The sequence below is a fragment of the Mugil cephalus genome, chromosome 2 (assembly GCF_022458985.1).
Source record: "Mugil cephalus isolate CIBA_MC_2020 chromosome 2, CIBA_Mcephalus_1.1, whole genome shotgun sequence".
Lineage (NCBI taxonomy): Eukaryota > Metazoa > Chordata > Actinopteri > Mugiliformes > Mugilidae > Mugil > Mugil cephalus.
This window is the reverse complement of record NC_061771.1, coordinates 11,774,042-11,799,209: the sequence shown is the minus strand read 5'-3', so window position 1 is coordinate 11,799,209 and position 25,168 is coordinate 11,774,042. Positions and strand designations below refer to the sequence as shown.

The following is a 25,168-nucleotide window of genomic DNA, read 5'->3' as shown; positions in this document are numbered from 1 at the left end:
AACCAACACACATAATCAGAATGATTGTCAATGTTCTGAGCACATTACACAAACACATGAAACAGGCCACAAAAGTGGCACGGCGTGGTCCTAGAGATGTGGCCCTTAAAAGTGCCTTTGGGTTGGTGACGTGATTCAGGGTCAGAGGTCAGGAGATGGTTTGACAGCAACTACAAGAAGAACAGAGGCAAATCTTTAGTACTCTAGCTGGGTTTGTTTTTATGCAGAAAGGTTTGATTGAAAACACATAAGCAGATCACGTTTTTTTGTTTAAAGCAGCCTAATGAAACATTATGTTACCGCATATCGTGCAGGCACCGCAGATTACCCGCAGGTGGCTTAAGTTAGCTACACGAAAGTTACCAGACACGGCTAGTTTTAATTCACAAATTAGATCCTTTTCATTATCTTGCGTTTAATGATTAAAACCATTCAAAACCATTGCATGAATATATAAACGATGTGCTTCATGGAAGCAAAGTAAGACATCAGCTCACAAAACACTAGCAGGACAGAAAGACGACCAACTTGTCCTGGAGAGGACTCAGCGGAGAAAGGAAAGAAAAGCCGCTTTACGACTAGTACATACAGTCAATGCTTTACGACAGTGGGAGGAGCTGGGGACGGAGGTGGGTGGATGGGGTCTGAGGTCAGGGGTCATGGACTAAAGAATGACATTTCTACAATAATAATAATATAAATAAAAACGATATTAAAATAATATCTGATGGCATTCAATAAACGCGGACATTTCTAGCGACCCTTTATAAAGAAGCGGTGTCACGATGGATGTGAAACTGTCACGAAAATTAATCTATTGTTTGGTGCCTGCCGATTTTTCTCAAATTTTCATGCCGCTCGGAACGAATTTCAAACTGATGTATTTCAATTGGAAGTTATTTCGTGCTATGAGGACGACTGTCAATGTGACACTGCGCAATGAAGAGGTTTGATTTTATTTCATTTAGACAAGATTTGTAATGGTCTTATTTCGGTTTTTAATGTAACGTCAATTTTGTTGCAGGATTCGGCACTTTGAGATTCGAAAAAAAAAATTAATGGTTATTTGTTATATCGGTCTCTTATACAGGATCGCTAGAAATGTCCGCCTTTATTGAATGCCGTCAGATATTATTTTAATATCGTTTTTATTTATATTATTATTATTGTAGAAATATAATTCCTTAGTCCATGACCCCTGACCTCTGACCCCACCCACCCACCTCCGTCCCCAGCTCCTCCCACTGTCGTAAAGCATTGACTGTATGTACTAGTCGTAAAGCGTCTTTTCTTTCCTTTCTCCGCTGAGTCCTCTCCAGGACAGGTAGGTCGTCTCTCTGTCCTGCTAATGTTTTGTGAGCTAATGTCTTACTTTGCTTACATGAAGCACATCGTTTATATATTCATGCAATGGTTTTGAATGGTTTTAATCATTAAACGCAAGAATATGAAAACGATCTAATTTGTGAATTAAAACTAGCCGTGTCTGGTAACTTTCGTGTAGCTAGCTTAAGCCATCTACGGGTAATCTGCGGTGTCTGCACGATATGCGGTAACACAATGTCTGCTGCTTTAAACAAAAAAACGTGATCTGCTTATGTGTTTTCAATCAAACCTTTCTAATCACTAATTTATCTAAAGCTGACAAATAACACCTATGATATTAACACTGTGCATATGGGGTAAAGATGCCAGACTCAGGACTTAGTTCATTGCACCTTTTAATTACTCATAGTAACTTATGTCTGTTAATAATAGTGTCATATTATTGTCACTTTACTTAGCGCTGACAAATAGCACATTATAGCACACAGTATACATTATTATAACTTTATTACATATACTTATAACTACAGATATAAAGCACTATAGGCGAAGTCAAAACTCACTATGCATCACTATGCACATTTAGCAAAGCAAAGTAGTTATGATGCATCATAACATTAACAAGTGACTAGGCAGATATTGACATATTTATAATGCACTATTCAGATTAAAATTATAATCATTCATAACCAGTTGTCATAATGCATCATGAAGTTGGTTATGACGACTTGTGAATATGTATAGATGGTAATGATGATCATTATAATGCTTTATAGACACCTTATAAAACATTATGAGTGCATTCATAGGGCATTATAAATACAACCTTCATAGAAAGTGTTACCCAACATGCTTAAGTCTGTATGCCAGCAGCACACTTTAAGTGGTTTATGGCTAAATGTGATCAAACCAGCGCTGCCTGCAGTGAATACGTGGTGAGAAACTGGCTCTCAAAGACCTCAACTCTGATGAACACCACAGAATGAGAACTCTGGCTTTGATACACCGTATGTAGGTGTTTGAGTGTGTTTCCATTTATCTCAGTGAACATGAATTATTCCTGAGCTTATTCCAGCTGTAGAACGCTTTTCTCTTACTAAACATGATGACTTTTTTTTTTGTGGCGTAGCTGGAGGCAGAACAATCTAAAGGAATACGTTAGGTAAAGCTTGGTTCATTCCCCTGTGACCGGTCTATGCAGAGCCTACACTGTAGGTGGTTACGCTGTTGATAGCGTTTGTGCTGATGTGTCTGTATTGTTCTGCAATTACACCTGTAAACATTAGGCAGTGACTGGGCAGCCTTGAGGTTCACTCATGGCTGCCCAGTCACTGCGGAGCTGAGTGGCTCATGTTGGAGATTTAGTCGATAAATGTGGATCAACACTGAGTTTCACTGGGACTAATTCAAGAAGCTTTTAATCATCATGATGTCGTATCCCATTTTTATTCTATACTATAATTAACTGAACCTAACCTTCTCCCAAAAAAGGACAGTTGAACATACACCAGCAATTTGAACAGTTTTACTTTCCATTTTCTTATGTTTTTATATTACCATACCATCAGAAATGATTCACAATCTTTGAGATTAAGTAGCAGAAAAGCATGAATGTTCTTAGTTATTTTGGGTTACGCACACATTTTTTTTTTTTTTTATACACATCATGTTTTCTCTTTTCTGGGCACAAAAAAATGACAGTAATTTGAATCACAAAATGCTAGAAAAGGTATTTATGAAAACAAAAATGAGTGCTAAGTCATCTATTAAATGTCTAATAAACTGTCTTTCCTTTTTCCTTTTCCCTTTTATCAGCCTCACAACACTGAGAAAAACAAACACCAAACCTGAGCCTGCACACAGGAATTAGACGACAGGCTGGGGACCTATGGGGCCTACTTGGCTACCCTGCCATCCATAACCAAACACAGAGGGTGCAAGATCTGGGCTGCATCCACTGAAGCCTCTCCTGCAAAATATGAAGCAACTGAAGCTTGCTGTCAAAGTATTAGCATAGGATATTATTTCTAGCTTTAGCTAAATTTCTCTAGGGAGATAGCAAATGCTCTTAGCTCAGTTAGCTTATTTGTGATTAGCTGGGCGTGACCAATCTTTAGAGGAGTAACCCAAACTTAAACGCTGCACAGACAAGCATATTTGATGATCGTATTAGTTCAGTGCATTAGTTCAAATTTGCCTCTAGTTCTTCTAACAACCATGACACAGCCTTGACGTAGGACATAATGATCTATAGGTTACTTGGTTTTGAATAGAACTTAAGGTCTGGTGGCTTGTTTTTCATGTAACATTTGGATATTCTCCCAGAAATTCTTTAACTGCATTTAACCCATCCATTGGTTCACACAGCACTGTGTAGGTTCTTACAATCCCAAAATTGTTTCTGCTTTATTTTATTAGTGCCCCATGGGGTTGTCATATACAGCTACAGATATTTTTATGATAGTTGTCTCTCACACATTTAGAGCTGTGTCCAAATCTCAGAAACCAAATGTCAAGATCGTTCTATTTTGCATTCATTGTTAATGAAAGTGGTTGATAATTTATTAGTGTTCCATAGTCCAATCCACCATCATCCACTAATAAATTATGTTCGGTCTAAGCCCTGTAAAAGTATTTTGTCCCTGTTTCCCCCATGAAAAGTGGTTTAGAGATTCTAGTCATCCTCTGAGATTCTACTATACTTTTTCAAACGGGAGAGCTGCTGTTCTCACTTAGTCACCCCTGGATCTGAATCTCTCAGTGAACAAAGTGTGATGATATTGATCTTCTGGTCTTCCGGGGCTTTGTATACAACTGATCTGTTTTCAACAATGAATTTTAGAACTCCATAACCCGCCCCCTTATAAACCCTCTGCCTCCAGGATTTGATGCTTAGAGACTTGAAGGACAGCCATGTTTGCATAAAGGTGATCAATAGCTGCAGGCTGATGTAGTTCAACGAGCCTCTGATGAATCGATCAAAGCTGCCAGAGTGTCATTTGAAAGCTGTTTTATTGAAAGGGGACAGCTGAAGGAAATCTGAGCTTTGACGTGAGCAAGGCCTAGCCTAGTGTAGCCAGAATGAGACGTGTTTCCTCTAACTGAAAAGGTAGGGAAGTTAGTTTGTCTTCTAATCTGATCTAATCAGTTTAATTTATTTACATAAAAATATGACAATTATGGAGGTAGTGTTTGTAGCGTGCTATAGACATGAGATGAAAGGACATATGACTCGCACCAAGTACATGGCAGTTCATTTGATTCTTAGTCATTTTTTCCACTTATTTCAGTGTCTCCCCACATACATCTGGCTGGAGAGTTGGTGCTGGCCAGTTTATTGTCTGGTGAGAAATTATTTCCAGGTTTAGCTTCTAGGTGGACTGACAATGAAACAGTTGCCCTGTGGAAGAGTATAACGAACAAGTAACAAAGCAACAGGCTAATCGAGTTCTACATACTTCACTATAGAATATATAATATTATATACATAATATTAACATACATACATCAGCATGACTCTATCTCTTGCGCATTTTTCCTCCTCTTCTTTTCTCTTTTTTTCTAAGCTGGCCACCTGATGGCTTTGACCTCTTCCCTCTCCATGATGAATTTTTCCAGTGAAGCATCACTACATTGCCCATTCCCCCTGACACAAACGTCAAGATTAAACCAATGCATCTCGTTGGTGTATATACTGCCTAGTGAAATGAGCGAAATTACGGCATGAAAAATGCAATCATGATCATAAACACTATTCAGGTAAAAGTAGCGTTACCATGCTAAGTGCATATTAAGACGTGGCCCAATGCGTAGTGAGCTGTACTTGACTTTCTTCTTTATGAATAAGTCAATACAACTGAGGACGTTATACTATACCATGTTTATAGAACATTATTTAATGATTCAGAGAGAAGTTTAACACATTTCGAGATTTTTTTCAATGTGTATATGAGTGATATTTGTCATTTTTGTCAGATTTATGACCTTATAACTGTTGCTTTATGTGTGTGATGTTATTGCATGTGTTTAATTCTCATCATCTGTCTGCTTGCCTGCTTCATGGCAAATAGAGGGAGACAGTTCTGGATCTTGTCTTCTGCTTTTTTGTTCATGGGGCTCAAAATTCCTGGTTACGCCCCGGCATGAGCGCACTGCTTTTCCACAGTTTTTCAGCTGAATGCTAATGTAATGCGACCTGAGCTGAACCAGAACTTAGTGCGCTTTAAAAGTTTTTTAAACCCCACATCACAATAAATAGATGAGCTGATCCAACATGTTTACTGCAGTTCTTCAGCAACCATTTAAACTCTTTTTTGACTCCCTCAGCTGCTGTCGGCTCCACTGGTGGCGTGGCAGCTGGCCGGCCGCGCTTTTGATTTATGGAAGTGAATGGGAAACTATGAAGCTTACTTTGTGACAGCTTCGAAGCTTTAAAATTTAAGATGTCATTGAACTGATGAATGGAGTGAGGAGAAGCTGAGCCGGCCCGCTGGCGTCATATGTCACTGTCCAAAGTGATGAGGGGCCGTGCCTGTCGCCCTGTTGCAGCGACCCAAAGGCTTGGTGGGGGGGGAAGTCTGCCTTTGTCGAGTCTGGAACAACCACAAATAAAATATCCTGTGGAATAGCTGCCTTTTACTAGACTCTGCGCTATTTCATAAAGATTTAGACAAATGTTTGCTCTTAGCTAATCGTAAATCCACGCTTGAGACACACACGATCCCCTGCCTTTGCTTATCCTTGGCTCTTCAGACACACAGCCTTTAGGTGCTGCCTGCATGATGGAATAAATATATGATAGACTGTGACATCCACATGTGAAACCCGAAGAATCACATCCACTTTAAATTAGAAGCAGATCCTTGATGTAATCTGCTGTCCGAGCACGCGAGAACACTTTTAATGTTATGCTTAAATGGAGAACACACCTGCTGACAGAGATAGTTTCCCGGTCGGTCGATGCTGACAAATACGTTTGCGGCTGGTGACAAATGTGCATTCTTTTATCAGAGTAAGTGTCAGATTTGCTGTGATAAAAGCCAACAAGTAGGAACATTAGCACGGCGCTCAACTGGGGCCACGGTCTCACCTCGCTGGGAGGAAATAACAATGCACAGACGCAGCAAGATGCAAGAGAGCTGCCTCTACAACATCAATCAATACGGCGCCGGGCAAGTACGCCGTGGTTATTAATTATTTGCCCGAGAACTGAAAATGTAATTAGTGCATTTAAATTGGGCCGCTGGCTCTATTCTGCGCACCACCACGCCGGCCTGGTCGTACATCATCCCTGCTTTCATGGAAATTCCATGCGCAGTTCGCGATTGGATGCTAAAGAAACGGTCTTTGTTTTTAATACAAGAGCAGGCTGTGACCTACTGAATCAAATCCAGCTCTTTGCTGATCGAGCTGAAAGTGGCCACATTAACGTCATATCTATTCCGCTTCTAATGTATTATTCCTGTGAAACGCTTCCTCTAAAGCTATAGCTCTAATTCGTACCAGGACAGGGGAATAGAGTTGCCTATATCCACGGCAATACATTTGCTCGAATGGCCAGTTGGTAATGAAGATAGCAATTTAGCGCTACTGTATGTCAGCCTGTCTCCTGATACTGCTTTCTGGCCCCAGACTAACCAGCCATGTCTCCACCTCACTTGTCACTGTTACAGATTTTAAATCAGCCCATCCAATTAGAGGCTGGACAAATGTAGAAACATACATCCATCTTGCTAACACTCTTTTTTCCCCCTCCCTCTCTCTCTCATGCAGTTGTACAGCTCAGTAGATTTTGGAAGAAAATGGCAGCTCATCCACGATCACGTCACGCCGAACAGATTCTACTGGTGAGTCATCCGTTCTCCGCCGTGTCTTTTCTTTATTCTGCCCCATTCCTCTTCTCCAAAGTTTGGTTTGCTCAGGAATGCAGAAAGCGTCGCTCGAGTTGGGCGCGACTGAGCGAGTGATACTGATGGCTTGGAACAAGGCGTGTGACTGACTGGTGATGCTGCTAAACTCCCGCACATTTTCTCGCCCTTGATACAATCAGGCAGAGATTAATCTCCGTCTTCAAAGTGCACTTTCCGTTCGCCGTTTGAGGGCATGTCGCATTCCACTTCATTTCTCACACTCGCCCCGCTCATATCAGGCGCATTGCACATAAATGCGACATTATTATTTTTCACATCGGCAGAAGGAAGCAGGAGGAAAGGGGGGTCGGTTTCTACAGATGCACACATGCAGATACGAGAGCTATGACTAATAATGGATCCGGGTCATTTCTGTTGCTTCTCATCCGGTCACTTCTGCTGCTCACTCCCCTCCAGTTTATCTACGGTATGTCTGAAAGTGCACACTCATCACAAACGCAGGGCCGGATGTATTCCAGCTCACCGCTCCTCTCCCCCTCTGTGAGGTGGCTGGGATTTTACCCCGAATTGCCGTCGGCTGCGTCCGCCATTACTTGACCATAAATTTGGAGCTGCTTCCGTGCCATTGTCGTATAATCCTAAATACTGTGCACAATCCATCGCTGGCTTTGCCCTTCACCGCCAAAGCCCCTTCAAGGACAACTAAACACTGGATGGGCCTTGAGCAACGGCTAGGCACGACTCCAGCTGGCTGCATTTAAACAATGGCTTCATCAGCCTCCAAGGGAAATACCGCCACAATGGGAGAGCGGCATCCATCCAGTCTAATCCAACAGCGGCGGAATGAACACGAAAGCAGGATAGCGCTGAGATATACTCAATGTAGATGGTGTCGTGGCCCTGCTCCACTCAGTCAAAGATGAAGAAGCTCAGTTTGTATTTCTTTGTGTTGTTTTGCTGGAAGGGGTGTAAGGACTCGGCGGGAAGTGGCATCTGGCAGCATTCTCTCTACAAAGTTAAACAAACCGCTATAAAATCGGCAGAAGGCGTCTCCTAGATAACCATCCCCTTTGATATGGCAGCTCTTGCACGTTTTCCCTTTACATTCCTCTCTCTATTCACTGTCATCGGGCTTACATATTCCTGCATGGTTTGTCATCCTTTCTCAGGTCTGTCGCGGGTCTAGACAAGGAGCCAGACCTGGTGCACATGGAAGCTCACACACCCGATGGAAGTAAGTTTCTTTGACACACAGAGAGGGGTAATGAACGGGTCTCTATAGGAATGAATTCCTCCAGGAGACAAGAAGGTATCCCCGGGGAAACGGCTTTGGCTCGTCACAAAGACCCAGACCCTGATTTCTGATGAATATGTTCTTTCTTCTTCACTCCTTCAATGGTCAGCTCCGTAACTCTGAATGACAGCACTACCAAGGTGTTCCACAGGAGAAGCTGTGTATGCCAGCTCCTGATGGAAGAGCAGCACCGGCCAGATTTATGTACTTTTCCCTTTTAACGGCAAACTTAAAATGTACAGTTTGGCAACACCTGCATTTACTTAGCCTGGAAGCTAGCCTAAAGTTTTCCACTCACAATGCTTTTAATGGGGAAAAGTTGGTCTGAGGTCATTCCGTTGGGAACTCATTATGCTGCTGCAAAGATAAAATAAATGAGATGGTACAAAGAACCAAATTAGAAAGAAGAAAAGGTCAGATTCAGTCAGGTCTATTAAAGATTTAGGTTATTACATGTACAGTGCATATAAGGTTAGGAAGCACTGGAGGAATAACTGCCTTCCCGTTTGTGTTGACAGATGTGCAGTATGTGACGTGCAGAGCTCAGATGTGCACAGACACAAACAGGAACTATCCGTTCTCTGGATACATTGACATCAGCTCCTTGGTGGTTCAGGATGACTACATATTCATACAGGTAAGTCTGCACCGTGGGGAAAAAAAGCTCACTGCTTCGTACTTTGTGGATTGTAGGATTGCAAAAGATACATCGATCAGCCACTACAGTGGCACCATATGGGGAGGGGGGGTTAGGATAATTCAAAAAGATAGGTAAAAAAGAGAGAAAATTATTAAACCATTATCATAAAAACTATGATTTTGTTATATAATAATAAAACATAACGGCAAAAATAAGTGGTCTATTTGTTTTCACTTGATTTTGGCAGTAAAAGTTAAATATCCGCTAATCGAAGGTTAAATATTATTGATCAACCACCCCTGTGATTCTGCATGAAATGGTTTGTTCCGGTTACATGGCTACATCAGTCACAATGCTGCCCAGTAGCAAATGAAAATCGAGTATTAAAAAAAGAAAGAGGGAAAGGAGAGAGGAGAGACAAAAAAGTTCTTCTGCAGGAAACCTGTGAAGTCTCTATAGTTTGTGAGCAGCAAAAATGAACCTGTAGTTCATAGGGAAATAAGCTAGCTAGTTACAGGCTAGAGTTAGACTCTGTGTACCATTCATTTATTCATTTGAATTTCAATTCAGACCAGAAAATCTATAAAATGAAAAAACACTTCTTTATTTCATTATTCGTTTTTCAGTGTCAAACAAAACATAGATTCCGACCTCTTTTCCTGGTGGTGCCCCTGGACATAAACCACCCACGTAGACCAGACCAGACATCCCCAGCCCATAGCAATGACAGGACAGCCATCCCAAGCAGTGTGCACACGAGCACATACACAAAAACGGTTTAGGAACAACTAAAAAAAAACAAACAAACAAAAAAACAAAACAAGAAAAACACAACAAGGTGTTGATCTGACCTCCAAATTCACTAGATCCCAAACTGATCAAGTATCTTGCTGGATAGACTGGAACAAGCCTGATCCACAGCAGCCCCTCAACCCATAGGATCCTAACATCATCCTGTTACCAGACACCACATGACACCCTCAGAAGGCCCATGTCCATTCTCTGATCAGTCAGAACTGTATTGGAGGCACCTACACAATATTAAATAGGTGGTTATGATGTTTTGGGTAATCAGCGTATATGTCTTACGTCAGGTATGCACATTAAGTAGCATTTTATTGACACATTCATCCTTTACTCAATTGCATCTTGATTTTCTAATACTCCTTTACCAGCTTCAGTCAGTTTTCAGCCAGCTGGTTGAAGATGAATGCAAAGCTAGTGATGAATTCAGGTGTTCACACTCTCCACTGCTGCTCAATTTCTGGCTCTGCCACCACAGAATCACAGACAGTCACACTGTTCTGTTTAAATGATTTAGCTTGGCAGGGGAAAAAAAAAAAAAAAAAAAAGTAAAACCCCTTTTAGTTTAACCTCAGCTGAACACCGGCACCTTGTTTTTCTGAAGCCGAACTAGTTTTAATATTCATCCTAGCCACCGCCTGTTACGTTATATTAATCATGATTTGTGCGCGAGAAAAGTCTGAAATGTCCTGAATCCCAAGTAACACAGACACAATTTATGGCTTATATTTTAATTTCCTCTACGGCGTGAATATTATTTACTTTGACATTGTGCAAATGAGGTTTCCTGCATTTAAAAGTCAACAGGAAATGTCAGGATAATTACTCGGCTAGTCCACAGCAATGAACAATAATTTATTCAAATATATCCAAACTCTGTTGTGGTGCTTGATTTTTTTTTTTTTTTTTAAACACCCATGCTTCCCATCAGTAATTTATAAAACACAATCTAACCCAGTCACCTCACTAGAGTCCACCAAGCATTACCGCCAGCCTGGGACTGAATCAATGATGTGACTAAGCGTGTATCTTTTTAATTATGGTTATAATTTCCACTTGCAGTAGTTGTACAATTAAATGTACTCTGCTCCAGCTTTAAATCCACTAAATTTTTTATCCGGTAGTGAACAAAGTTTTTATTTCTTCTAAAATCTACCTACCTGATCAACCTTACGGGCAATTCCTTGCACCAGAATCATCGCTGCTCTTGGCAACACATTAGACAGAGAAATAGAGTAGCTCTCCAAAGATCCTTCAATCCTGTTTGACCTCTCCAAGGTCTTTCAAGTAAACTGACAAGCACTGAACCTAAACCTCCCTTTCAATTCAAGCACCTCCACACTTTAACACGTACGCGTTACAAACGAAAGAGCCTGAAAGAGACAGGGGGATGGGGGGTGTGGGTGTGTGGGGGGGGTCAATCCTACAAATTCCTCTTAAAGTTCTAACCGCCTCTGGTTACTCGACCATCGATCTCTCACTCCTCCACTCCATTGCACGTGGGACTGTTCTGCAGCACTCCCTGCTAGGCGGCTATATTTCCTCTCAGAGTGTGTCTTCCCTCTTATGAGCCACTCAGAGCGCTTACAGGATCAGTGGAAGGAATCAGCACTGTCATACAACATTAATGCTGATATTGCTTCTCTTCAGCTGAGAGCCACAATTGGTGATTTGAAGGTTTTCCTCTAATGAATTCCACGTTGTTGCTCATAGGAGGAAACGTGGTGTGTGAAGCTCCACGCGTCTCTAAGTGATGGTCCTCTGTGGCCTTGGACCTAATGACAATTCCCCAGCAACCCCGACCCCTGTGTTTTTCTGCTGCACAAACTAACAGCTCGGCTTGTTTGCAAAGGGTCTATTTAGGATGGCTTTTTTTTTCCTGGACAGCAGATGAGGCTCAGTTAGGCAAGTTAAAGATTTCTCTTGACAAAGAATAATGAGACTATTGATTGTCCCACAAGATATTTACCAAAGTCCACTTCGAAACCACTTTGAAGTCCATTGGCACCTAGGGAGGGCTGCATACTCTGAATGCAAGTCAGGAGCTCACTATAAATGGTCAAGTTAACAAAGAAATGAAAAGCTCCCTGGATATACTGAACCTTGAATTAACTGAGATACGGTTAACACTTTCTCCCACTGTTTTAATCGACTGGAGGAGATATAATATTATGTTGATGATGACCGACAGAGAGCCAGAGTTACAAGCAATTAACATAATAATAATAAAAAAAAAAGGAAAACAGAAACTCTAATTGTTTCATTTCAATTCCATTCAACAATATATATGTCAATAACAATACAAACAGTCTCAAGATGCTTTTCAACACTTGGCCTGGAACTGAATGTGGCAAGTGAGAAAACAAGAAGAAAAATACCTATTAACACAAAAGCCTCTTTAACTTGATGAATCATTAATGTCAACTTTAGCCAATTAGTTTCAAATTTAGAATTCATCTCTGTAGGCTATTAAAGACTTACAGTCTTTGATGGAACTCTATTCAAATTGTCTGCACGCAGAACTGACTGCATGCTTGATACCTCAGTTCTGGCCGGCAAGCCAGACCAACTTCCCCGACTACAAATTAGCGTAGCATAGCGGTTAGCACTGATACGTCACAACAAGAAGGTCTGGGGCATTTCTGTGTGGAGTTTGCAACAAACAAATGAACGAAATTGTTGATTATGCTCATGACAGATTTATGAGATACACACAGTGTAAACAGTGTGGGAAAAAACAGTGACAAAATGATCCACACCATCCAAGCACTAGGGAGTTACATTTGTCAACAACAAAATAGCCGCCATCAGAGATATGAGCTGTTTAGAGTCCACTATTGTGTCTGTCGAAGAATTAAGCAAACTAACTTGAATTCACACACACAACAAAGGCGAGACTATAAGTCAGCAAATGCCTTAATTCCTGAATGTAACTTCTGTTGATGGAGTTTTTATTTCTTTTCAGAAAGTTCTATATAAACATAATGAAATCCAAGTGGAAAGTTACCACTCGGTACGTTTACATGCACGCGAAAAAAAAGAATTATTGCCTTAATCTGACTTTAACTGGACAACTTAAGTGAAATGCCAGTCTGCCACATGAATGACTCTTGTGTATTGTAAGACGTAATAGGTCAACTGGAAAGAGGGCCGTATTAACCCACTGACAAGACACATATCGCCACCTAGTGTGGAGGAGGAGGACATGTTCCCGTCAGTTATTTGATTTTCTCCGTGGCATGTAAACTGGGACAAGGACCACATTCAGAGAGTCAAGTTTCTAGCTGAGCTCGATTAAGCTGGCCCGTTCTGGCAAAAAGACAACAACTTGTGTGCTGCCAGAGAGCTCAAGAAATGTAGTTATTTGGATCACAGCTAATCCAAATCAAAGAAGTCTCAAACCGAACATTTCGGACAAAATTGGAAACAATTGGAACAGAAATGCTGCTGTACAATAGTATATACTTATGCAGTCTCCAGATAATAGAGGGAAACACTCTTATCTAATTTTCAGGATCTTCAATTTATTGTACATTTTTTGTTGTAGGTTCCTACATCAGGACGAGCCACCTATTACGTGTCCTACAAGAGAGACTCATTCATACAAATCAAACTGCCAAAATATTCCCTGCCTAAGGTAAGTAGAGGAGCTTTTTCTCAAATAATTATGACTCATAGAAATCAGCCTGATTTCAGAAACTAGTTAATTATGAAGTGTATTAAGTATTATAATCTGAGGCTGTCACATCACGTTCATGTAGAAGAAGTATTTTTTATATTTTGTATTCTGTCCTATTGAGGTCCTACATCTTCACACATTCACAGCAATACCTAAACCATTTATATTCACACCACAGCATTGATCTCATGACCAGTCCCGTAGGGTCAGCATGTTCTAATCCATCTCCTCTCTGCCTCCAGTCATAACTCCTCTTAATCTCTCCCTCCGCTCCCTGATAGGATTTACACATCGTCAGCACGGACGAGAAGCAGGTGTTTGCGGCGGTGCAGGAGTGGAACCAGAACGACACGTATAACCTCTACCTGTCTGACACCAGAGGGATCTACTTCACCTTGGCCATGGAAAATGTCAAGACCACAAGGGGCATCGGAGGGAACCAAATGTTGGACCTGTACGAGGTAGGCATCTGATGAAATGAAAGTCAGCTTTTCATTGATTTACAGTGGACAACTATGAGACATTTAATTCACAACAAAAGAAAGAATAGAACTAAATGAAATATATTTTAAATATATGTAACCCATTGTCAGGGCTGCAAAACATTTTTTTTTCTAACAACAGAAAGTTTACTGCAAACATTAGGAGAGAAAACAAGAAAAAGTTTCAGTGAATCAGAGTATTTGGTTTAGTCTCTACTCTGAAGTTTCATCCAGACAGGGAACATCAGAGACATCCCATGTCCATCAGATATGATAGTTATACGAATTATTTTCCTTTCAGTTTGACTGGTCCACACAAACTGACAGTTTTTTTTTTTGTTCAGTATCAATTCAGTTAAATTGTATCTGATGTTTTACAGAACCAATGCTTTATTGAGAGTTAAGAGATTTTTAAGAGAATTCCTTGCAGCTTTACAGCAGACAGCTGGGCTAATTCTATTGCTAATGGGAATCAAATGCCAAGAGAGCAGAGAGAGAAGTTTTCATCAAAAAGATTTTACTAAAAAGCAGCTTCTACTACAGAGAAGACCGATGTGGACACTGGCTGCATCTGAAATCAAAATGTCACTTTATAATTTAATTCATCCCCACTGTAGGGTAAATTAAAGGATTATCTTATCTTAACCCTTTAAACCTGAAACCCCCATCGCTAGCAATCCGCTGAAGCACACGGTATTTGAATTACCGTAACTCACAATGGTTTGCGCTACTGACAATATTCAAAGTGTGGCTGGGAAGTTGTGCTTAGACCTTCATGAGATCTCAAGGCCTGCAGCAGACAGCAGCGGTGCATCATCATTACCGCAATGTCAGCTTTTTTTTTTCAAGAAACTTCCCAGTGTTCAGCCATACTTTGTACGTTGGTGAGTTACAGTAATTGAAATACCACAAGCTTTTTTATGCACAGGCAGATGTTTAGGTCTTAAAGTGTTAAATAAATCTATTTTAGTAACAATGCCTAAGCTGACTAGTTCTAAAGCACCAAAACTGGCCCCTTCAGAGGGTCCAGTCTGATTATATGTAATATGCAAAAATTACACTGAAGATATCAGCTGAAAATATTCAATAAAATAAAAAAAATTGCACTTGTACCTTGCACTTCTTAAGGAATTTACAGTTGTTCATTACATGTACTTTTACTTCTTTACACTTGAGTAAAGGGAAACATTTGGAGTTGTTGTTATTTACAAGGTAATAAGCTATTGTGTTAATGGTCCGGCCCCCTTCAGATCAAGTTGGACGGAGTGTGGCCCCTGACCTAGAATGAGACACCTCTGTTCTGAAGTATTAATACTGTGCTGTACTGCTAGCATAGCTGTGTTCTTTCAGCTTCCTAGCTAACAAGTAGACTAATGGGGATGTCTTGACTCCTGCTTGTTGGCACACACACCAGAGTTGAATTGGGGCCCAAAGCATTTACCTGCCTCACTTTTGACAAAAAAAAAAAAAAAAAAAAAAAAAAGCTCATCTAAGTTTAGCTAAGCCAAGATAAGCTATGCCAAGCTAATCATTAATAGTATCTCTACTCTTTACTAATTACTCTCTGTGTAATGATATGCTGGTTCCGTCTTGAGCCATCCTTTAGTAAATGTTAAATAAACCCTAAAATATCACTTTAATTATTTAGGTGAATTAACCTTTTCACTGGCATATCAAAGAATATTTTTTTTAGCTGCTACCTGAAATAGAAATGAACACATAATGACAACCTTAGTTGTTCACACACTTGCTGTTGAGTTTGTGTTGCAGTGACTCGCCTTAAATGGACACGTTTGTATTACAGACTGTGGTCGTCTGTCTTCCTGACAGTAGACATCTACAGTATAAAGAGCATGTTTAATGGGAGCTCACTGTCATGCACCTCTGCACTTGTAATGACCTTGTTAACTTAGCGGCTACCTGCTGTACGTGTTTGCATTCCTAGCAAGACGTAGAAGTCTTTCCTCCTCCTCCTCCTCCTCCTCCTCCTCCTCCACTTCCCGGTGAACTCAGTTTATCACTCCTACACTGGCAGGTGTGATTGAGAGAGTGAAGGAAGGAAGTGAGATACTGGCCAGCAGCAATAGCAGGGGTGGTAATTAACCGTGCCGTTACCTCTCCAGCACAGTATGTGGATACGTGTGCAGCTCCTATTTTCCATGCAGCAGTGTTAAACCATTTCCACCAAGCAGCATGCAGATAACGCGCTTTAATTGCATCCGTCACACGGACACAGCTCCTCTTCTGATCAGAAACTAAACAAGAGATAGACGATACACTTGTGTCTTTGATTTATCAGACCCATTACAGAAAGGAAGATGTATGCCGTGGAAGGCATTCCATTTGTTGATGTTAGACTCTGACAAATTGAACGTCGTGCACGTGCCAGAGAGAAGCGTTCAGACAGACCTGAGAGGAGAAAACAAAGTGTGCAAAAGTAGTTTTGTTCTCCGACTTGAGAAGTCACATCTCCCCCATCCAAATCAATTATTCTTTCTTACACGCAGAAAATTGCACAATTATCTCCTAAATTAGAGGGATTATTTTATTGTCAGTCAGGGCGATTGCTGTAATCATGAGCCTTTGTTGTGCAAACTCATTTTCTGTTGACGTCAGGGCTCCACATCACCTGCTGAACTTCCCTCCAGTCTGAGAGGTGCTTTAGCAGGTGGTTTTCCCACAATTAGCACTGTGATTGGCCCGGGGTTCACTGGATCCGAATCATTTATCTGTTTCTCACCTTGCTGTTAACAGCTATGGATGACTGACTGGGGACGTGAGGCAGATTACAACGCAACTATGCCGACTAAAAGCAGCAAAGCCTCATTTCCACAAAGGAGCCAAGACGTGCCACTCTCGTCGGAATGACTTATTTCTAAACATTAACCCTCTCATGCCATTCTTCACTTCAGTGTTTGTGTTGTTAAATGTACATTAGATTACATTAGAACATTATTATTATTACATTGTCGTTCATTTAATCAAAATTACATTGACACAGGAGAATTATTTCACATAGAAATGCATTTATTTCTTCATAAACAATAGTAGAATATAACAAGGTCTGACAACCGAAGAGCTTTCAGATGCAAGAGGTTTCAGTTAAACGAGAAGGTGTTTTATTTGAAAAAAGGGAGGTAATGTCTTAATACTGATTGACGTTCGATCATTTGCCACATCCGTGTCTTCTATCTACATAGTATAACTGAATACCTACTGTTACTTCAGGAAAAGCTTGTTCGAGATGATCTCCTCCTCACCTGGTAAGGTGATGAGAGGAAATGATATTTTAAGACATATAGGTTTTTAATAGTGTTTTTCAGAGATTTAATTGGACTATAAGAGATATACACTCACCGGCCAGTTTATTAGGTACACCTTGCTAGTAAAAGGTTGGACCCCCTTTGGCCTTCAGAACTGCCTTTTTAATGGCATACTTTCAACAAGGTGTTGAAAACATTCCTCAGAGATTTTGGTTCACATTGACTTGATAGCATCACACAGTTGCTGCAGATTTGTTGGCTGCACATCTATGATGCCAAGTACAGTGAACTCATTGTCATGTTCAGGAAACCAGTTAGAGATGATATGAGCTTTGTGACATGGTGCATTATCCTGCTGGAAGTAGCTGTCAGAAGATGGTACATTGTGGTCATAAAGGGATGGACATGGTCAGCAACAATACTCAGGTAGGCTGTGCCATTTAAACCCTGCTCAGTTTGTACTAAGGGCCCAAAGTGTGCAAAGAAAATATCCCCCACACCACCACAGTCATTGCAGCTGAAATCGAGACTTGTCAGACCAGGCAACGTTTCTCCAATCTTCTATTGTCTAGTCTTGGTGAGCCTGTGTGAACTGTAGTCTCAGTTTCCTGTTCTTAGCTGACAGGAGTGGCACCTATTGTGGTCTTCTGCTGCTGTAGCCCATCTTCTTCAAGGCTGGACGTGTTGTGTGTTCAGAGATGGTATTCTACATTCCTTGGTTGTTATCAGTGGTTATTTGAGTTACTGTTGCCTTTCTATCATCTCCAACCAGTCTGCCCATTCTCCTCTGACCTCTCACATCAACAAGGCATTTTCCTCCACACAACTGCAGCTCATTGGATATTTTCTCTTATTTGGACCATTCTCTGTAAACCCTAGAGATGGTTATGTGTGAAAATCCCAGTAAATCAGCAGTTTCCGAAATATTCAGACCAGCCTGTCTGGTCCAATAACCATATCACGTTCAAAGTCCCTTAAATCCCCTTTCTCCCTCCTTCTGATGTTTAACATTTTTATAATGTTTAAATCTTGAAAATTGGAAAAGAAAATTACATACTTGCATTAGAACAATGTACGCAACCATTTTCCATGTCCGTGTTTGTGTAACTATCCAGACACTACCTTTCTCTTTTTGTGCCTTGTTGTGTCGTCCCTGTAGGCAGTTATGACAAACTACCTGTTTCTGGCTGTGATTATTGCACACAGGTAGACTGCAATTCCCGCACTGACTGTAGATTTTACGATCTTTGTTACTTAGGCAGTTCTGATGCCTATCTATCTTTGGTTGGCCCCGTCTGCTTCTTTTGGTAGTGTTGCAGCTTTTGACACCCCACACCTTCCCATTACTTAAATGTATTGGGTTAGCATGTCAGAGCAACCTTCTAGTTAGCTATTCGTATGTGACAAGATCCTTTGAGAGCTAATAAGGAAAGAGATGCCATGCATCGGTGATACCACTTACGAATGACTGAAACCTTGATAGGCACTCATGGTGGTGATGTAAAGTATGTTGGACCATGGGCCTCCTCTGCTCCATGGCGTCTTATTGTGCAATGTGTTTTATTTTCTGCTATTTTCATCCACCACTCTTGTGATACATTCCCTCGCCATTCCTTTTTTTCTGACATAGATGCCCAAGGTAAGGCTGCCACTAAATCCAAACTGTGTTGTGAACTTCCCTGGACTTGAAAGCCTTCATTAGAGGAGAGATGTCTTGATCTGTTGTAGAGTTTTGGCAATACTGAGATCCTTCTAGAGATGCAAGAGGGGGTTGAAAAAGTTGTCTGTGGCAATGTTGAGTGAACCCCTTGTTTCTAAAACTACAGCAGAACTGCTTGACAATGTGTTCTCTAGATTTTCTGAACTTCCTACTCTGGTTGTCTCCTGTGTAAACCTTCCATCTGTTGATTAGGAAATGTGTACATTACCAATCAATTACACAGTAGTAATGAATGACATGCACACACACTTATGATACAGTCTGTGTGGTCCAGAAAATCAAAGATTACCATGAGGGATTGAAGGTGGGTCATCTTTGACCCACTTATGGAAGCTTGGGATAGTAAAGCAAAAACTGTAATATCGTAAAATATATAAAAGGTAAGTTAAAACATTTAAATGACATGATATCAATAACATTTTGAGGAATATATGAAGTGAAGTGATAACCAGTTTTCATTATGAAGATATTGCAAGAAAGCGACCTCACCGGGTCATACTTTAACCCTTAGATGCATATGTGTGAGGTTTTCAGCATAAAGGGAAGTGTGAGATGCTAATTCTGAGATACTGTATGTCCCCAACAGTCCCCGACACATTTTCTAACATAGAACTCAACAGCTTTGCAAGCTTGTGAGCTTTCTAGTGTTGTGATCTTGCTCAAAAATAAGTAATGGCGTAAATGGTCTGCACTTACACACAGCTGTCTCCCTTGGGTAGTACTCAAAGCGCTCATGTTTGTCATTCACAAACACCCCCACACACACATGGTGGAAACATGTGGTAGGTGCTCACCTACCACTGGAAGCAATTTAGGGTTCAGTGTCTTGCCCTGACACAATGAGTGGTAATGAGTGGTTAGCCAGGTTGACCTGGACATACCAGACTAGAGATAGACTCATTGCATGCATTTCTGAAGTTACTATAACAAGCTAATATCATATGCCATTGATATTAAGCACTCCCTCTATTTTCTCTCCTCTACTTTTTTTTTTCTTTTACAGTACTGTGTTTAATCCAGCCATGCAAAATGTACACTATAGTGCCAACTTCAAATTACAAATGTGGTTAATTTGTGATCAAAATGTACCCAATCTGTGTTTTTTCTTTTTTCAAAATCACCTGCCACTTACAGACAAATCCTTTCTCTCTATTTTACTTGTAATGTTAAATGTGAGTCAGAAATATAATTTGACTGATGAATTATTCCACGATTCTATGATGTGACAAGCTAACCTATCCATCATCCACATCAACCCAGTTCTTCAGCAGCTCTGTCTGACTGCAAGATCCTATTACTTTACTTAAAGGCTCTTCACAAACCAGCACCGTCACATCTGTCTAATCTTGTCCAATTACACTTGCAACTCATTGCGCCGCCTGCATTCCGTCGCTCAATTCCTTGCTTCCGGAACGCTCGCCACCTGACAGCTGAATAAAAGACTCTCTGACAACCTTCAAATCTAATCTCAACCCACACTGGAGTACCTTGAAGGGCTCTCAGAAATATTATGTGTCATTATGCTATGATTACTTTTGGTCAGAATCAGGATGGTCCTATTTAACAAAAAAAATTCTAAGACGAACTGGATATGCTTTGAGTGGGATGTGGAATACCGGGTCAAATAAGAATCCATCCCATCAAGTAGATAGGAATAAAAAGCCTTTATAACACTGATCAGTCATAACATTATGACCACCGACAGCAGAAGTAAATAACACTGAACATCTTGTGCAGTATACAATACAGTGTTCTGCTGGGAAACGTTTGGACTTGGCCTTCTTCTTAATTAGACATGTACTACTGGCCTAGACCAGACCAGACACCCCCTCCCCATAGCGATGACTAGATGTGGCTATGGCCGCAGTCATCCCCAGCAGGATCCAGCCAGAGACAGACACACACAAAAATGATTTAGGAACAACTCAAAAAAACTCAAAAAAAAAAAAAAAAAACAGCACAAGGTGTTGTCCCAAAGGACCCCCACTAACAACATTCTGTTGCAAGACACCACAGAACACCCTCAGAAGGACCAGGTCCATTCTCTGTTGAGTCACAACTGTTTTGGTGGTACAAGGGAGACCTACAAAAACTTCATGTATATTTTTATCGATGCCAAACAGCAGTGGTTCCATTCCATGGGTCTTATATTTGGGTCCATATACTAACATACCAAAAATGAAGCTTCCATGTCAACAGAGTGCAGTGCTGAGTACAGTGTCAGCAAACAGAGATGTTTGTTCAGAGTGCAGGGCATAGAGCAGATTACACGCTAAAACCAAATGTTAAATACGATTACGTCTTCCGTTCACCGCATGTGCTTGATGGTCAAAGTTATGACTCATCCTCCCTTCACCAGTGGTAGCAGAAGTTATTAAAAGCAGCTGGATGTGCGCCGTCTCCGCTCGCCTGCTGCAGCACAGTCGACATGCTTTACGCTCTGTTCCATTTCCACTCACAGCAAATAGCAGGGCTCGTCAATGCACGGAGGCGGCAAATCAGCAAATTTTCAGAGTAATCGGTGCTGTGGAATAGAGCCCCACGTCTGCGCCCTTCACTGTGTCCTAAAGAAAGTCGTGTGTGGGTGGCGGGAGTGATGGATGGAGAGAAATGTGTGCTGGTGGACACTGGTGGTTCTCCTTGTTTGTGTGCAGGTGTGTGTGTGGGTGACAGAGGAGGTGGAGGCAATAAATAATTACCCCAGCGATTGACAGCTCCGTTGGGTAAGGACGGGACGACCCTCGTTAACTGCATCCATCCTGAATGCCATGTTTCTATGACAGTGTCAAATGTGCTGCCTATTAGTGCCACTTATACAGACGTGCCCCTTCAGGGAGGGAACCACATCCAAGTGGAGCCCCTCACTATGGCAACCATTTGGAGTGACTCTGTCCTTTCTATCGCATATCACACTCATGGTTTGGTCGAGGGATACGTCCAACCCCTGAGAGACAAGTAGCAGAGTGCATTCAGCGAGGGAATTGTGAGTCATGTGGAGTGTGTTTTTGCCACTGTGAGAAAGGTGACACTTCTCTACGGTTGTCATTTTGTACTGTTTGGATTGTAGAGATGTGTAAGCATATAATTACCAGTAGCTCTTACCACAGTTAAAGAAAATACATCCAGTTCAGCTAAATTGTGTTTGCAAGGCACACCATTTGCATTTAACTGCCATTGTGAAGATTGCTGCCCCAATACACAGAATGCCTTTTTTTTATGAGTGTACCGGGTGTGTTTTTCATCCACAACTAGAATGGAAACAAGAGGAGTGTTGAATATAAAATATAAAATGCTCCCCGCTGGTTTTCATTGAGGATAAAGTCGAGATTTCACATGTTGTTTATTCCTCCATCAGGTGGCAGGAATTAAAGGCATTCTAATCGCCAACAAGAGGCAAGACAATCAAGTGAAGACCTACATCACCTATAATAAAGGCCGGGATTGGAGACTCCTGCAGGCTCCTTCTTCAGATCTGGAAGGCATTGACATCCACTGCATACTGGTAAGATGCTACATTGTAACTTCATCTATACAGAAAGGTTTATTACACCAAACCAGAATGCACAGTCTCCCAATTAATTATGTCACTTCATAATAATGTACATTAATTAAGTTATAATGTCACTCTAGTGGACTGTTATGCCTTATAGATCAGCTAAAGTTACTCACTGGTACATTCCCTTCAAAATAAACAGTAGTTTATGTGGAAATGTTTTTGCTGATAGTTATTGAGAAAAAATAATGCACAAAAATGTATTGTGCTTCACTTATCCTGGACGGTAGACAACTCAATGGAGGAAAACAAGTAACAGGTATAAAAGCAACAGCTATAGAAATTCAAAATAAAAATGGGGTTAAAAACTACATATTGCATATGTTACGATGATTAAAACAAGACTCGATGAGCCTGAAGTTGAGACCAAATTTGAGAAATACGATACGAGTTCAAGAATAATCGCAAAAACTGTATAGGGTCTAAAATGGAACTCTGTGGAACTGCAAGAATTATTTGGGGCAAAAGAAAAGCCACGTGCACCTAGTTTTGACTATTAGAAGATAAAATAAAGAAAAATCGTAATGATCCAACAAACCTGATAGTAAAATCTGTCAGAAAACCTTTTTGTGAAAAAAAAAAAACATAATTGTATTTGTGCACAAGCTGTAATGGGACTGCATTTCTTTGGAAATCAGTCTTTCGGGGGATGAAAATCCTGATTTCCACATGTACACACAGTCTCAACCAATGCAGCATGCTTTCACACTTTCCCCAGACACATTTGTACAAGGAGATCGAACAGGCAACCTTTGGTTCCCTCTCTAAGTGATGACCTTTCAGTTTTTTTATGAAGGTGCTTCCAGTAGACAGTTTCAACACTGTTAAACCAGGCACTGACTGTATATATCAGATGGCAACAGGTGAAGCAAACACACGTGACAGGTTGAAGCGTCAACATGTTAGCGAAGTAACAACAGCAAACACAAAGGTGAAGCCAGAAAAACGTTTATGTCATGCATCTCTTGCCGTTTCGTGTCCCTGTGTTTCCACTGGAAATGTATTGTGTTGTTGCTCTCTCACTGCTAGTGTGAATGCACAGTTAAGGTAATTTAGGTCAAAATCTATTTATTAAGAACCAATTATTATATGGTTGTTTAGTTGAGATTAGTTGCATTAGTACATGTTTTAACCTTAATAGGGCACTAATTGAAATATTTTTGAATTCTAAATTTATAATTTATAGTTTTGTGACATTTTTCAATTTTTTAAGATTAATGAATTTACCCTTCATGTTTCTTTGCCCCTAATATGCGGTTTAAACTTCACTACTGCATTAAATTGACACAGAGCCTTGCACTGTAACTCATGTGCACCTCCCCAGAAATGTAACTACGTACCACGGTGACACAGAGTGCGAGAACTGCAATCAGTCTGCTTGGTAGTTGTGTGTTTCGGCTTCAAACTGGTTGTTTTGGATCAGCAAAGAATTGGTAAGTTTAACTGAGGAGGTTTGGAGATTCAGACATTTGTATGACTCGTGTTCGGCCAAAATATGGTGAAATTTGATGAAAGTTTCAGTAGCAGTTGTTGAAACTGAAGCAAGAAGTAGAAACAAAAATGAACCTGATGGGGGTAAAAGACACAGCGTCGACTAGCGTTATTTCAGAGCGATTCAGACTGACAAGCACACACGTGTAAATGGCTTGCAACGTAGGCTACGTACGTAGGTTACGGCGTCTATGCCCCGTAGTATTTTAAAAGCACCTTAAGATGTATACAAATGTAAACGTGTATTTAGGCCATGAGAACATACGTGCTTATACAGACACTTGTCAACATCATCACACTGGATATAGACCACTTCTAATGGTACCTAATAAAGCACAGCGTTCATGTAGAGCTTTACTTTGTAGACCACATTTGACCTAAGGATGTTTCCTTGATCTTCTCTGATTTACTGTGAAAACCACATGCTTCTATACTACAGATTTTCAGGCTCAAGTTTTGGGTGGCAGATCCAGATCTACTGCATGCGCTACCATTCATTCTATATCAGGCAGCCTTGCCACTACAGCTAACAGGCCGTCTGTTAAGAAGAAGAATCATGTTTCTGACATTAGTAGGACTTCATGCTGTTTATGAGGTGATTTCTGGGCTTTGCGGTGTGACTTACAGGTTCCCTGTGATTGCGCATTGATATGACATTTTAATTACTGCTGTAGATTCCTTTTGATTACTCTGTTCAGTCCCGCTGCCCTTGATGTCCTTACAGCAGTGACATGCTGTCTGCTGCAAAGATGAAAGCAGACACTCTTTTTTTTCTGCTCTGTGAACAAATGTAATTGTCTTCTGTTGTGTGCATGCCCTGGAGGCTTGATTTCACACTTTAATGCAAATTCCATCGTTCTTTGTATTAATGACAGATTAAATGCAATTAGCAAAACTTATGAAGGCAGCGGTTAGCTCTTTTTGGGAGGCTAATTATAATGTTTTTTTTTCTTGTCATTCTGCAGTTTTTCTGACCCTATCATTTTCACATAACTCGTCTCTAACTCTGTTATTACCTGGTAGTTAATTAAATAAGCTGATGCACA

General features: G+C 40.8%; 1 protein-coding gene across 1 annotated transcript in view; it reads left to right on the top strand.

Moving 5' to 3' along the window:
* The window catches only part of sorcs3 (sortilin related VPS10 domain containing receptor 3), a 214,213-nt gene that overhangs the window by 138,875 nt on the left and 50,170 nt on the right, over window positions 1-25,168 (top strand). The window contains exons 5-10 of the mRNA XM_047579158.1: window positions 7,099-7,172; window positions 8,366-8,430; window positions 9,009-9,127; window positions 13,482-13,571; window positions 13,895-14,074; window positions 22,434-22,580. Of these exons, the coding sequence (XP_047435114.1) occupies window positions 7,099-7,172; window positions 8,366-8,430; window positions 9,009-9,127; window positions 13,482-13,571; window positions 13,895-14,074; window positions 22,434-22,580 (675 nt within the window). The remainder of the gene's footprint in view (window positions 1-7,098; window positions 7,173-8,365; window positions 8,431-9,008; window positions 9,128-13,481; window positions 13,572-13,894; window positions 14,075-22,433; window positions 22,581-25,168) is intronic.